Source organism: Pogona vitticeps, chromosome 3 (genome assembly GCF_051106095.1).
Source record: "Pogona vitticeps strain Pit_001003342236 chromosome 3, PviZW2.1, whole genome shotgun sequence".
Lineage (NCBI taxonomy): Eukaryota > Metazoa > Chordata > Lepidosauria > Squamata > Agamidae > Pogona > Pogona vitticeps.
The window spans coordinates 200,553-214,742 of record NC_135785.1 but is presented as its reverse complement, the minus strand read 5'-3'; the positions used below and the strand labels follow the sequence as shown (position 1 = coordinate 214,742).

The 14,190-nt window shown below is 55.8% G+C and overlaps 1 protein-coding gene across 13 annotated transcripts in view; it reads left to right on the top strand.

The window, feature by feature from the left end:
• The window catches only part of DLG1 (discs large MAGUK scaffold protein 1), a 120,051-nt gene that overhangs the window by 69,378 nt on the left and 36,483 nt on the right, over nt 1–14,190 (top strand). For 8 of the 13 annotated variants that reach the window (XM_072996434.2, XM_072996435.2, XM_072996436.2 and 5 more), the window contains 5 exons: nt 7,167–7,220; nt 7,980–8,030; nt 9,264–9,388; nt 10,566–10,735; nt 11,151–11,287. In XM_072996434.2, coding sequence (XP_072852535.1) covers nt 7,167–7,220; nt 7,980–8,030; nt 9,264–9,388; nt 10,566–10,735; nt 11,151–11,287 — 537 coding nt within the window. Of the gene's footprint in view, nt 1–3,431; nt 3,534–7,166; nt 7,221–7,979; nt 8,031–9,263; nt 9,389–10,565; nt 10,736–11,150; nt 11,288–14,190 lie in introns of all 13 variants that reach the window. The other 5 variants (XM_072996432.2, XM_072996431.2, XM_072996433.2 and 2 more) reach the window with 1 other exon arrangement.

Genomic DNA, 14,190 nt, shown 5'->3' with positions numbered 1-14,190 from the left:
GCCGGCTTGAGTTCGGCCCCTGTGCCTGTGGCCTCAAAGCTCAGGGGCCGGTTCACCAACCTCCGGGACAGTGTGAAGAAGAGCCCCACGAAAAGCACCGCCAAGGTCAAGGCAGCCTCTTGCAGGAGCACCACAGGTGGTGGATCGGGGCCAGGCGGTTCTTTGGCAGAGGTAAGGGGGCCTCTCGGAAGGGGGCTTCTCTCCTGGCTCCTTTGCTGCTGCCGCGGTGGAGCTGGCCGGGTTTCCGGCACGCAGACCGACATGTTTTTGAAAGGTGGGGCTGCTCCCTGTGATTCCGCGGGTGTCGTGCGAGAGGCAGCGCCTTCACCCGCGTCCTGGCATTTCATGTTGTGCAGGGAGTCTCGGTCCGGCCCTGGAGCTTCCAGGAATGCATTGGGGGAGCATTGGCGCCATGGAACAGACCAGGGGTTTGGAAAGCATCCCCCACCGGCGGCGGCAGCCTCCCTCCCGTGTTGCGAACCTCCCTGCCGCAGAGAGCCCAGCGCTTGTTGGGAGGGTGCGCGGGCAGTGGTGCGGAGGTGGCTTTTTAAAATACTTCCAACATTTGGGTGAGCAGATGGTTGAAGGGTGGAAATGCTGCCGTGGCTGAGCGCTAGCTGAGTGGGAGGGGAAAGGGAGGACGCCCGGCGTCCTCGGCTGCTGCTTGCCTCGATCGATCCGTTTTGTTTCATTCCAATGGCCTATTAATAAAATGGGTCACGGGTGGTACCTTTAGCAAAGCCTGGTCCCTGGGCCTTTTGGAGGAGGGGTGGGCTGGGGTGGGGTGGGCTGGGGTGGGGGGCTGCGGAAGGGCCTTGCTTTTGTATACAGGTGACCAGAGGAGTGCCGGCTGGAGCCTCCCGCTCTGCCCAAAGGTAAACGTTTCTCACCCTTGCGGAGGGTTGGCGCTCCTCTGTGGCCCTTCCTGGCCTTTGGAGAGAGACCAGGTTGTGGGTGCTGCCAATGGCATTTAGCCTCTGCCTCTGCTAACAGAGAAATGGAGGGACGGGGGCTGCTGCTTCCCACCTTTGGGAGAGGGGGGAGAGGCCCCACCCCGCCTGCCCAGAAAGGCCGTCAGGGTACCCCTGCCCTGCCCTGCGGCCAGTCCTTAGCTGTGTCCACTCCTGCAAGGAGCACACTTCAAAAGCAGGCCCCTGGTTTGGCAGGGGCTTCTGGTCACCTGGGACCAGCTTCCCTTTGGTGTGTGTGTGTGTGTGTGTGTGTGTGTGAACAGGGTAACACCCATCCTGGGCGAATGTGCTGGGAGGAGTTTGTTTTTCCTGTTGCAGGGCTCGTTGCGTGAATGGCTTATTAGCTTTCGATGGCACTGGGGGGCTTTAAAAGAGGGGAGGTTGATGAGAAGAAGGGACTGCTGTGACTGGGGGGCAAGGGGTGGGGGGGCAGGATGGCAGGGAGAACAGCCGAAGGAAACAAAGGACGTGGTTGCAAGAGAAGGGAGGGCAAGAGGACCGGGTGCGATCCCAACCCGCCTTGCGCCCGCGTTTCAGAGCGACTCAGTGGCCTGCATGTCAGTATTGCTGGGTGAAGAAGAGTGACAGCTGTCCAGGCCTCTCGCCTGGATGAACAGGCCTGGCTTGTATCGTGGCGGCCTCTCTGGTCGAGGCGGCGTGGGGGAGCGCAAGCTCTGCCTTCTCTGTGTCCCCCCCCTCCCCCCGTGCGGCAGCAGGAGAAAGCTAGGGAACCGTGTCACCTAAGAGAATAAGATGAAGGTCTAAAACTAAAATAATATAGATTGTGCTGGCAGACATCAGAACCCTGGACTTTGGTTAAATGACCAGTGCAATAAAAGTCAGAAGAGAGACAGCCTCCCTCGAGCGACAAGTATGGGATGGAACATGGAACGTGCCACGAGGGGGTCTAATTGGCTTGGAGGCGGTGGTGGTGGTGGTTTACCCGGCTCTGTATTTCTGGCTCAGCTGTATGGCAACACGTGGTGGATTTAGCACAGCCTACTTTTGTTTTTATTTTAAAGGAGTTGAAATGGGATTTATCACAGAATGTTAAGCGTATCTTAGATGGAGAGGGTTACCTATAAAGAAGCACGGAAGCAAATCAATAATGACCAAGACCTAATAAAGCACAAACATTTAGAAAGCGGGAATACCTGGTGCAGGCCATGACCGCGCTCTGTGTGTCTCGGCTGGAGAGCTGGCGAGAGCGGCTCAAGGGCAGCAGAGCTTCATTGGGGTGGAGGGGCCACCTCCCGAGTCGGAAAGGCCATGCCGACGTCTAGCCTCCTGAAGGAGGAGGAGAGAGAGAGCATAACCGTCCCCCCCCCCGCTGCTGCCCCTGAGCCCCTCCCTTGATGGGCGGACCTGGCAACTGCCCAGGGTGGTGGGCTCTGCCAGGTGCGCTCGCCTCTGGAGCACCTGAGCTTGGAAGTGTTCAGGCTGAGTCTTCATTTGGGCTGGGCCAGGCCCCCCCCCTTCTTGGATTTGGAGTGATTCCTGCCCAGAATCCAGACCAGGACTCAGAAAACTTGGTGCTTGTTTTTCCACACTGACTTGCTTTGAGAGGTGTCCGAAAGGGAGGCACATCTCCATCTTTGAAAATGTGTGAAATTTGAGGATTTCCAGAGCTATATCCACGGATTTCTGTGCTACCCACCTGTAGTTTGCTTTATTTTTTTTAAAAAAAAGTTGTTCTGCATCTGTCCTAGTGCACTACGACTTGTATTTCAACATTTGTGATTTCTAGGCAGTGATTCCCACCGTCTTTGCCCAAGAAATGGCTGTTATTTCATTCGTCCATCCAGGGCTGGCTCAGGTCCACCGAGGGGCACCGTGCTCTTAACAGTCAATGAATCTCAGTGACTCTCGGAGGGACCGGAGCACGTGGCTGCGTGGACACTATGCTTGGGCTCTCTGTCACGGGACCGGCTGGCCTGCGCAACTGGCCTGGTCTGTGGGTCCTCCCACAATCTGGAGTGCGCTTGTGCGAGAGCTGAGCCTGGACCGTCTTTGCTGGTTTTTCACTCCCAAACACCACCTACTCTCATAAGTTTTTAATTTCATTTTAGAGAGAGTTTTTTACAACTGCTCTGCACCATAATGTTTTCCTGACTGATGTTTTCAAAACTTTGTAATGCAATAGAACAACAAATTCAAAGGGGGAAATGCCCCTTTGAATTTGTTGTTCTATTGCATTTCAAAGTTTTTTTAACCAGTCTTGTTTTACTGTGTATATTTCTCCGGAGGGCTCTGGCTGGGAAATGAATCAGTGCCTTTGGCCAAGGGTCTTCCCCCTGACAAGAAGGGGCAGCAGTTCCCCCTTGAACACCTTCTGGGGGGGGGAAGAGAGAGGACTTGTGCTGCCGGTGGGTACCTGCTGTGGCCCTGCAAGGCCTGAGCCTTGCCCCCCTCCCATGACCCCCACACCTGACGACGACCTTTTTCCATTGCCACCTACAGGCCCCCGAACCAGCACCACCTCTCCCTCCGCGCGTGGCCTCTGCCGTCCCGACCCCAGCCGAGGCTCTGCCCGCCACCTCCGCATCGCCGTCCACGGTGCAGGTTGTTCTTACCCCTTGCTTCCTCCACTTGCCTGGGAGCGGGGCCTTTGGCTGAGGAGCTCACGCTGCATGCCTGCCCGGTGTGGGGAACCTCGTGGGAACCTCGTGCGCTGCGCCCATTCCTTCCTCGGTGGGCTGCAGGAGGGAGCGCTGGCCTGGCTGCCTTTGGAGAGTGGTGGGGCCGCTCCGCGCCTCTCTGCCCCGGGTGCTTTCGGGACTGGCCTTGCCAGGGCGCTTGGCTTCTAACTCTTGCTTGTGTGTGCCCCCCCCCATTAAACCACCCAAATGGTGTTGCATTGAAGGGTTCCCTGTTTGAGTCTTTTAAAAGCTTGAGAGGTCTGGTTCGGATTGTGGAAGAAGAAGGGTCCTCTCACAGAGACAAAAGCAGCATAGAAAGAAAAGGAGCACGAAGGAAGGGGTGCAGGGACCTTTGAAATGCATTTTAAGACCTTTTCAGGAGGCCAGGTTTGTTCAGCTGATGGCTCTTGCCCCTCCTGCACACGCTCCAGATTTCCTTGTGACGGAACTTAGGCTTCTTGCATTGCCTCGGTGCGTATTTCGGAACTGAACCAATGCAGAAGGTGGTGATGAGGAGGGCGAGAGGCCCTCCCACCGACAGGCAGGTGGGTTGCTCTCTGGCCTCCTCCTCCTCACTGAACAGGGAGCAGCGGAGGTGGAAATGGCTGTGCGGGCCAGGGAAGTGTGGGATCTTAGCAGGAGCGGGCCGCGTCTAGCCAAAGCCAGCATTCCTGGCCTGGCCTGGCCTGGGGTGGGGTGGGGTGGGGGCCTGCGGGAGGTTGCCCATACCTGCCACAACCGACTCTGCTGGCGGCTGGCTAGGAGGGACCCCAGCTGGGGAGAGCAACTCCTCTGTCGTTCATTCGCCTTCCTGCTGGGTCGGGTCCTCCTGACGTCGCCCTAGTGAACGAGGAACCCTTTCTTTTAGTGGGCACTTAGATCTCCAGCTCCATCATGGGCTGCCTGAGTGGGGTCTCTTTTTTAATGGAGGGTTGTGCCTGACTGCTTTGAATGGGGTTTGGGTCTTGCTTTTGTTTGCTGTCTATTAACGTGGTGTTTGTTTGATCCTTTTGGTATTTGTATACGTACTCTTGTTGGCTTTAAATATTGACTTCTAATGATGTAAGCTGCCTTGGGCCCTTCGGGTAAATAAATGCTAAATCAATCCGTCAGTGAGTCAGTCGCACGAAGAGCCGAGAGATTGAGAGGGCTCTCCGTAGTACTGAGCGTGTGGGGTCCTCTGCCCACTCGTGGGGCTGGGAGCCTCTTCAGGAGGAGATGTGGTGGCGAGGGGGGGAGGCCTGCTCTCGGCGGAGCGCTGCCTTTGAAGAAAGAGCCACGGCCGGAACTCCAGCAGCATCGCCTCCGCCTTGCAAGGCCAACCGCATCGCTTCATAAAGCAGTCCTTTCCGGTTCCCTGCCCCCCCACCCCCTGAGGGTCCGTCCCCTTGGGATCCCCCTCGTTGTGGGGAAGCCATTGGGTGCCGTTGGTCGGCTGAGGCAGGGAAGGCCTTTAAGGTTTCATTGCTGGTGGTTTTTGGAAACCTGCCCTCCGCTAATCCCATGGCCCCCAGTGATTTCCCCACAAGGAGAAGACTCTTGAGGGACCCTCGGGACCTTTGGAGGGGAACGGGGAATGTTCAGTTTCTGAATAAACACAGGGGATGATGATGACACCACCAGCTCATCACGGCATAACGTTTGGCAACAGGATTTCAGCCCGGGAGGCACAGCAGGGAACCTCTGGGCGGCCAGGCAGAGAGGCCAGATTTTCATAAAGGTTGAAGCCATGGAACTCAGAGACCGAATCTTGTGCCTTGCCTCGCCGGGGCAAGCCAGGAGGGGGGGTCAATGGCCACTGTGCATGCCCCCCCCCCCGGTTAAGGCAGGCAGCCGCTTATCAGCAAGGAGCACAAGCGCTGACTTCTCGACGGGTGGACACCACTTCGGCTTTCATTGATTACTTAAATAATGTAAGTCATCGAATTTTGGTCTGTGGCATTTCCCCCCCAGTGGCTGAATGGGGTGCGTCTGTGGCGGTGGGGAGGAATGGAAACTTTGGCAAAAATGGAAAGAAATGCACACTAAAAGATGATAAACAAAAGCAACACCAAAAACACATTCAAAGCAGTAAGACACGATCATCAATTTAAAATCAGACTCAGGCAGCCAATCCGTTAAGGGAAAGCTTGCCTGAAGAGAAAAGTCTTTGTCTGCTTGCAGAAGGACAGCCGAGATGGTGCCAGCCTGGCCTCCAGTGGGAGAGAGTTCCAAAGTCTGGGAGCAGCCACAGAGGAGGCCCTTCTCCCGTGTCTCCACCAAGCACACCTCTGTCGGTGGTGGGACTGAGAGGAAACCCCCCCCCCCGATGATCTTAACACTCGGGCCGGCTCATAGAGGGAGAGGCGGTCCTTGAGAGAGAGAGCCCATCTGGGGCTTCATAGGTTGGGACCGGCACTTTGAATGGTGCCCAGAAACAGATCGGCCATCCGTGGGGAGCTGCTGTAAGGGGAGCCATGAGATCTCCGTGTCCAACCCCACTTAGCCATCTGGAGCTACGGAGGTTTCCCGACACTTTCCGTAGGCAGCCCCACCTAGAGTAGAGTGTGTTACAGTAAATCTGGCTGACCTGGCCACGATGGCACAGGCCATCGTGGCCAGGTCAGACCTCCCCAGGAACGGGCACAGCTGGCCCACTCGTTCCAGTTGTGCCAAGGGGCATTGCCTTTTAAAGCCCCCCCAGGGGTGTTGGGGGTGAGGTTATGCGAAAGACTGCCTCCACCCATGAAGGCTTCCCTAGGGATGAGCAGTGGGAGTGGGCGGGTGGGTTTGTGGGGCAGCCCACCGAAGGGTTTATCCCAGTTCCCGCAGGAGACGGGCCGTTCTTGGTGGTGCCCAAAGAAGCGGAACTCCTTCGAGGGGAGAGGTTGGTTGGTCTGTACCAAGGAAAGGCATTAAAAGCCCCTTGCTTCGTGTGGCTTTCTAGCTGAGGATTTCTGCCTCTTTCAGGCTTGATGTTGCTTTGAATGGTTTTGGTACCTCTGTAATGGGGCGTTCCCGACTAGCTCATGGCTTTCAAAGAAATATCGAAGACCGCTGCTGTCGCCTGCTCTCACAGCTGGGCTGAAATGCATGGGGTGGGGAGCGTTTCGGGTCCCGCCAGCAAAGCATGGAGGGCCCGCTTGGGCTTCGGGATGCGATGCGGAGTCGGGTCCCTTGTCCTTTTTGGCCAGGAGCAGCTTCTTCGGCCACTGCTTGGGCTTCTGCCGCTTTGCCACGGTCTTGTGCTTTCTGCAAAGCTTTGCTGGTTTGTCTTCCAGAGCAGGCAGGTGGTCCTGGCTGGGCCGCCTGCCCTTCAGACCAGTTGTTCCTAAAGTGGAGTTTTTAAGAAGTACAGCCTTTTGACAGGAAGGAATAGGAAGAAACCCTTCTGGCTAGGAAGGAGGAAGGAGTGCTCAGGTTTTTCCCCTCCTGCTCCCTTTTAGCTTCCGTCTTTCCTTCTTCTTAAAAATCACTTTCCAAACTTTGCTCTTTGAAGAGACTGGGTTTTCTTGACAGACTGGCTTTTCTTCTGATGACTTACTCTAATGTGAGCCTTTGTATTTTACATTTGTAGGCAAATCCCCCTCCGGTTTTGGTGAACACAGAGACTTCAGAGACACCGACTTACGTAGGTTCATCTTGATATTGGGTTGCTTTGTCTGCTTCTGAGGGGCTCTTTGCTCACAGGCCCAGGAAAGCTCTGTGGAAGCGTGAAATCCATGGGACACGCCACTTAAAAGAAAATGAAAGGGGAGGCTTGGTGCGACCGAGCACTTGGGAAAGAGGCCGGAAGCGATTGCTGCGCCCCATTGTCTTCATATGACTGTTTGGGAAGCTCCCTTTTCAGGGCCCTTTGACACAAAGGGTGGTCGGGAGCTGCCTCTGGAGGTGCGCAAGGGCGCGCTGAGGAGAGGAAACTGTCCCTTTCCGGAAGGGTGTTTTTTGAACTCCTGCTGTCAGAGCAGCCACAGCGCAAAAGGGGCTTCCCAAGCAACGTTCTCTTTCCGGTGCGCATTTGCACACAGAGAGAGACCTCCATTGGGGCTGCGCACGAGCAGCCGGCAGCCAATTTGTTTAATTCTTGTGTCAGATGAAGCCCGGCTCCTCGGTGTGCACCTAGGCGGGTCCCCCGCGCAGCGCGAACAAAACTTCGAGGGAACGTGGCTTCCAAGGCTGGGTGGTGGGACAGGACCGGGGGGGCGGCGGGTTTCATCTGGGATGGGAGGAGAGCCTGTGGGTGGTCACTTCCTTGTTGGAGAGCAGATGCCCCTCCTTCCACGGAAGCCACCTGTGGCCGTTGGGGAAGGAGGAGGAGGCCGCTCAACCTTCTTGAGAGAGACATCGGCCCACCTCACGTGGGTGTGGGTATGTTTTTTTATTCCTCTAGGTCAATGGCACCGACACTGACTATGAATATGAAGAAATCACCCTGGAAAGAGTGAGTAGCTGTTCCCTCGGGCTGCCTTGGGTGTCGGTGTGTGGGTCTCCCCACTCTGTGGCCATGTGGAATTGGAATTGCCCCACCCCGCTCTTTTCGGTGGGCCCTCCTCCCTCCCTCCTCCCTCCCTCCCCGGGGCTTCGTGTCCGTTCTTCTGAGGCGTTGCTGGGCCTTCTCTGGTCCCTGCTGGCTGAGCCGCAGGGTCAAGGGGCCCAGAGAGGCTCGGCTCGGTTCCCTGCCTCCACCCGCCCCTCGCCGTGTGGCTGGTTTCCTCGGCACTGACTGCCACCCCTGTCTTTTGCGGAGGCCGAGGGGAGCAGTGTGTGTGTGGAGTCAGCCCATGGCTGGGCCTTCTTCGTACGAGGACGCGTGCTGTGGAGGTGGCCCCGCTTGGCTTTCACCCTGACCGAGGAGAGCCTCTCTTTGCGAGGGCCTTGGCAGCCCAGGGGCACTGGAGCCGGCTCACCTGGCGCTTCTTGGGTGGAGGGTGGCGGTTCTGGCGCTGTGGGTGGGGGCGACTTTCCTCATTCGTGGTCCTGTTCTTGACCAGGGCGGTTCTCTCACCCCCACCCCACCCCCTGCCCAGTGAATTACCGGCAGGCTGTCCTTTTCCCCTCCAGAGCTCAGTTGGGAAGCCTCTGAGCCCCTCCGCTGCCCAGTCCTCTCCCCTCGGTTTCAGGCTGTGGAGGCCATAGAAACAGAGACGGGGCTCAGGACTGCTTGCCCAAACTTCGAGGAACCCGGGGCTCAGCAAAGCTCAGGGAGAGACCGAAAAGTTGCAGGCAGTGCCGTTGGCAGCCATGAGGCCGTTCTTTCACCGGGTGGTGGAAGGGGTGGTGCAGAGGCTGAATGATTGCCTTTAACTTCCAAATATGGGGGGGGGAAAAAAACCACTTTATTTGGACATCTTGGTGGGGCAAGACTTGGTGGCACAGAAGGTCAAGTACCTCTAGTCGAAATCTAAGCCATTTAGACTTGGCCCACATCTTCACCACGCGTAAATTGGTTTCAAAACATGTAAAGAGAGACGGAAAGCGGAGAGAGCCCCGCGGCCTCCACGCTGAGGTTTTTGGAGAGCCAGCCAGGCTGGAGGAGGAGGAGGAGGAGGAGGAGGAGGAGGAGGAGGAGGAGGAGGAGGAGGAGGAGGAAGAGGCCAGCGACGGAGTCTCCGGAGGGTGGCTTTTCTCCCAGCCGATGGGGTTTTATCTGGGCCACCCTGGTTTTGTGTTTCAGGGCAACTCAGGACTCGGCTTTAGCATCGCAGGGGGGACTGACAACCCCCACATCGAGGATGACTCCAGTATCTTCATCACCAAGATCATCCCTGGGGGTGCAGCTGCGCAAGATGGACGGTTGCGGTGCGTCACTCTCTTTTGTTCCCCCCCCCCTTGCTTCCGCCTCAGGGTGGTTCTGGCAACGGCCTGGAAGGGGGAGGGATCAGGCGAAGCCCCCCTCGCAGATCCAAGCCTAGCCCTCAGTCCCAGGGACGCTTCGCCACCGACCTAAGAAAAGAGGGCTCAGGCAGCTCTTCTCAGTCAAGGCTGAACGCTCCCAGCCCCTTTCCGCCTTTCCCCAGAGGACTTGCTCCTCAGTCTTGGTGGTGGGAATGGGGCTTGGTGGCCCGCTTTTGTCACCTTGCCCTCCTTTTGTGGGAGGCGCAGGAGCCAGATTGGGGAGGGGGCAGAAAGGGCAAGCCAGGGCAGGTCCTCTGGTCCATGGAAGTGTGGGGAGAGGCCTAGGGCCAGACAGGATAGGGCCTGGTTCTGAGCACCGGCCGGCCTTGGGTCAGGCTGCAGGCAGAGCAGGAAGCACTCAGGGAAATGTCCTCGGGAGGCTGCGTTGTACGTGCACAAGAACCGGAGGAGTTCATAGAGGGAGCGCTGTGCGCGGTCTTCGCCCTGGCGCCCTGGCTCAGCTGCAGCAGCTGGAGGTGTGCCTGGGAGGGGGACCCGAATCCTAACCCCAATGTTCTGGCCGAGCGCCTCCTTCCAGTTAGGTCTGCCCATCCTATACGATCAGCCCCGGGCAGGGCAGCTGAGAGTTCTGACCCCGAGAGAGGCCCGAAAAGCAACCACCAGAAATCGGGCCTTCTCGGCGGTAGCCCCACAACGATGGGACTCTCTTCCCCCCCCCCCAAAGTCCGCCTGGCCCCCCTTCCCCGGGCACCTTCAAAAAGCTGCTCCAAGCCTGCCTATTGAGACAGGCCTTCCCTGAACAAACCACACTCTGATACAGTAGTGCCCGATAATATAACTTCTGTCCTACTGACGTGCTCTTTTTCTACCCTTTTAATTGTATTTATTGTATTGTAATTTTATCCTCACTGCACCTTATGACTTTTGATTTTCGTCTCTATGAATTGATGTTGTTATTTGTTATTTTGCTGTTTTGTTGTTTTATATTATTTGTTGTAAACCGCCCAGAGTGGCCTTGGCTGCCAGATGGGCAGTATATAAATCAAATAAATGATTAAATAATAAGAAATAAAAAGAAAGTTGTCTGAATCCTCCTCGGATCTCTGTTTTCCAATTGCAGGGTGAACGACTGCATTTTACGTGTGAACGAGGTGGACGTCCGTGACGTGACCCATAGTCGGGCGGTGGAGGCCTTGAAGGAGGCGGGCTCCATGGTTCGGCTGCACATCAAGAGGCGCAAGCAAGTCACGGAGAAAATGGTGGAGATCAAGCTTGTGAAAGGACCCAAAGGTTTGTGGCGGCCGGGGGGAGCCAGATGCCGCACCTCCCTGTCCCTGCTTGGCTTGCGGAGGCAAACCTGCAGTTCTCCAGGGGCCTCCCTTGGCAGGGAGATTGGGGGGGTGGGTGGTCTGTTCTGTTCTGTTGCGTTGGGACTGGTCAGTCCGGGCACAGGTTTTTGTGAGTCTTCCACAAAGTCCAAAGGGAGAGGGGTTCCTTCCTTCTCTGCTGGCGCGTCGTCCGTGTCCGATGATTGACAGAGCTCTCTGGGCAGCCCACGTAGGTCCTCAGTGTTGCTTCAGTCAGACCAGAGTCCTCCACCCCAAGCCGCATCCTTAGTAGGCTGAACCTGAGCCCCCAGGGGTGGCCTTGCGGAGGGGCCTGGGGTGTGTGTGTGGTGCTTGAGCGTCTTTTCTCTCTTGAACAGGTCTGGGGTTCAGCATTGCTGGGGGTGTTGGAAACCAGCATATCCCTGGAGACAACAGCATCTACGTCACCAAAATTATTGAAGGAGGGGCAGCGCATAAAGATGGCAAGCTACAGATTGGAGACAAGCTTCTGGCAGTGAGTGGAAGCTGCGTTTCCTGCTTCCGTCCTGGGGGGGGGGATGGCTAATGTGGGTCTGGAAAGCAGGCTTTGTGACAGAAAGGTTTAAAAGGGGGAAAAATGGAAAATTTGGAGGGATTGCAGGATGGGAGGGGGGATGGAGGTGCTGGGGGGGGGGGGAGAGACGTTGCAGCCCTTTGCTGACTCTTTGCCTTCGCGGATGATTGAAAAGACCTAAAAGCAGCTAGAAACAAAGCAGCGTTATGGACTTTCCTCAGCTTCTTGAAGGCACCAAGGCAGTCAGTCCCAGTGCATCAGTTTGTTTGGGGTCAGATTTGAGTCAGCCTGCAGCGGAGAGCCCAGCGGCAGGACAAGTTTCGGGCTGTGAGTTGCTTTAGCCATCATCTCTGAAAAAATCTTGAGGAGGTGGAAACAGTCCAAACAATTCACTGCAGAAATTGAAGAGATTAGGATTACATAACCCAGAGCAGCAGCTGCCGGGTGGAAGGGAGCCAAACGCCGCCGCAGCGTTCCTAGGAAGGAGAGACAACAGGCACAGAACCAGAGGTGGGGAGGGGGCACGGCGTTCCTGGTCCCGTGCCCAGGGGCCACGGGTGGCCCTCCTGTGGCTGAACCATCCAAGGGGGGCCGGCGTGGGCTTCCCCTTGCGAGGCCCTGTGCCGCATAAATACTGGATTGCTTCTTCTCATCACAAATGGCTGTGGGGTTTCTCTGCCTGCCCACCCCACCCCATCCCATCCCTGCAAGTTACCCAGCTGCATCTTGCGGGATCCTTCACAAATGGTTCTGCGGGCTGGGGCAGCAGCAGGGGGCAGGGGAAGGGTCAGGTTTATGCAGGCTTGAGGTCGATCACTGGCTTAGCGACTCAGTTTAATCATGTGATTTCCCTTTCTCCAAAAATGCAGGGTGAGGCCACTCTTGCTTGTAGAGGTAGAAAGCAAGAGCGGTCCGGTCTGTTCTTTCTTGTGTTCCATGCATTTCTCTTAATGCGCATGTGTTTCTGGAGACACAAACTGCAGGGGTTTCTGATTGTGCCTTCAAGACTGACTGCTGGACTGAGCACCTGGGGAGATAGTGGAAATAAACCACAGGCGTCTGTATAGAAACCCATGGAGACCCATAGAATGTAGGCCCCAATCCAAGAACCATTGAACCCTAATTTACTAAACTTCAACAACAACAAAAAGGATTGTAGGAGTGCATTGCCTTGTAATATAGAATTAAAATGCATAACTCTTATTCCATAATGAGATCTTCGATCTGCAGCACTATACAAATTATAGCTGTTGTGTTTTGAAAAATGAAAAGCATTTGAATGATAAACACTGAAAGAGCCATGGCATAGATTTAAAATGTGGCTTCATAGGAAAGATATGGCTCTTCCCCACTCTGCTTTCTTTTGCCAGGGCGGAGGTACAGCCACTTGCAGCTGGGGGGGGGAGGAGGAGGGCGAGGGGGACCTTGCAGGCCATGATTCGTCTATCCCAGACAGAGGGGAGCCCCTGGGACTCTTCATTGGCTCCTGGACTATAGAGATCAGCCTGGCTTTCGGTGATCTGGAACCCCAGGCAGTAGCTAACCAGTTTCCCTGAAAATAAGACCTAATCTGGAAATAAGCCCTAGTTTGATTTTTCAGGATGCTCGTAATATAAGTCCTACCCCCCAAAATAAGCCCCAGTTAAGTGAAACCCTGCCCTCCACCTTTGTGCAGCAACCAGAAGAAGGTGACATGACTGTAAAATAGCCGCCTAGAGTGGTCCGGTGGGCCAGATAGGCGGGGTATAAATTAAATAAATTAAATAAATAAATAAGAACATTTATTTATTCAATGTATTTATTCAATTTATATGCCGCCCACACTACCCAGAGGTCTCATCCCCTGAAAATAAGCCCTAGTGTATTTTTGGAGCAAAAATTAATATAAGACCCTGTCTTATTTTCGAGGAAACAGGGCAGACTCTCCCTATGCAATATCCGGGCTTGAGATTCGAGGCGGAGCGCTTTAGCACAACCTTTTGATGATCTGGAGAGCCAGATTAGAGAGAGTCCGGGAGGTCCTGGAGACACAGAGGGGGCCCGAGTGCCCCACTCGGTGTTGGCTGGGTGATCAGGGCCACACCTGCAAGCCCAGGAACACACCGAAAAAACACGCAGGGCTGGAGTGGTTTAACTCTTGCCTCCCTGCCTGCTGGGTTTTATAAAACAGTGGCTGAAATCTGGAGTAAAGTTGCAGGTAGAGCAGCCTTGGAATCAGTGGGGGTTTGGTGAGTCACCGCCTCCAAAAGTCCTGTTGATTTAGTGGGCCTACTCTAGTGGTGGCTTACTACAGTAGGAAAGGAGAGCCCCCCCCCCCCCCCCCCGTGGCTGAATGCTTCTGCATTGCCTCTTGCAGTGAAAGAATGGCCCTCTGGGGAGCCCTGCGCACTCACTCCGTGCTGCTGCTGCTGCTGTCGTTCTTGTGTCCCATCAAGTCACTTCCAGCCCATGGAGACCCCGTGGATTGGGGACCTTGGCTCAGCTTTCCATGGGTCTCATGGTCTCTGTTTCCCTGGTTGGACAGAGAGCGGCTGCTCCCTTTTCCAGCATCTGGCAGCTCCTAGCCCTTAAACCCAAGAGACCAAGAAGAAGCCTTAGTGCCAGACACGTGGATTACTTCCTGGGTGAAGGGGCACCAAGGCGAGGATTGCCCTCACTAGGACAGGCTGGCCAGGGATTTATTCTGCACACCTCTCTTCTTCTGTCAGCTGCAGAAGCACTGGGCCCTTCCCACCCACCCACCTGCTTGCATGTATCCCACCCAGGGCATTGTCCCCATTGATTTGTTCTGAGATGTATCTGTGTATAGCTGAGCTTGACTGGCATCGTGTACTGCGTGCTGGTCAGTGTGATGTTATTTGCCC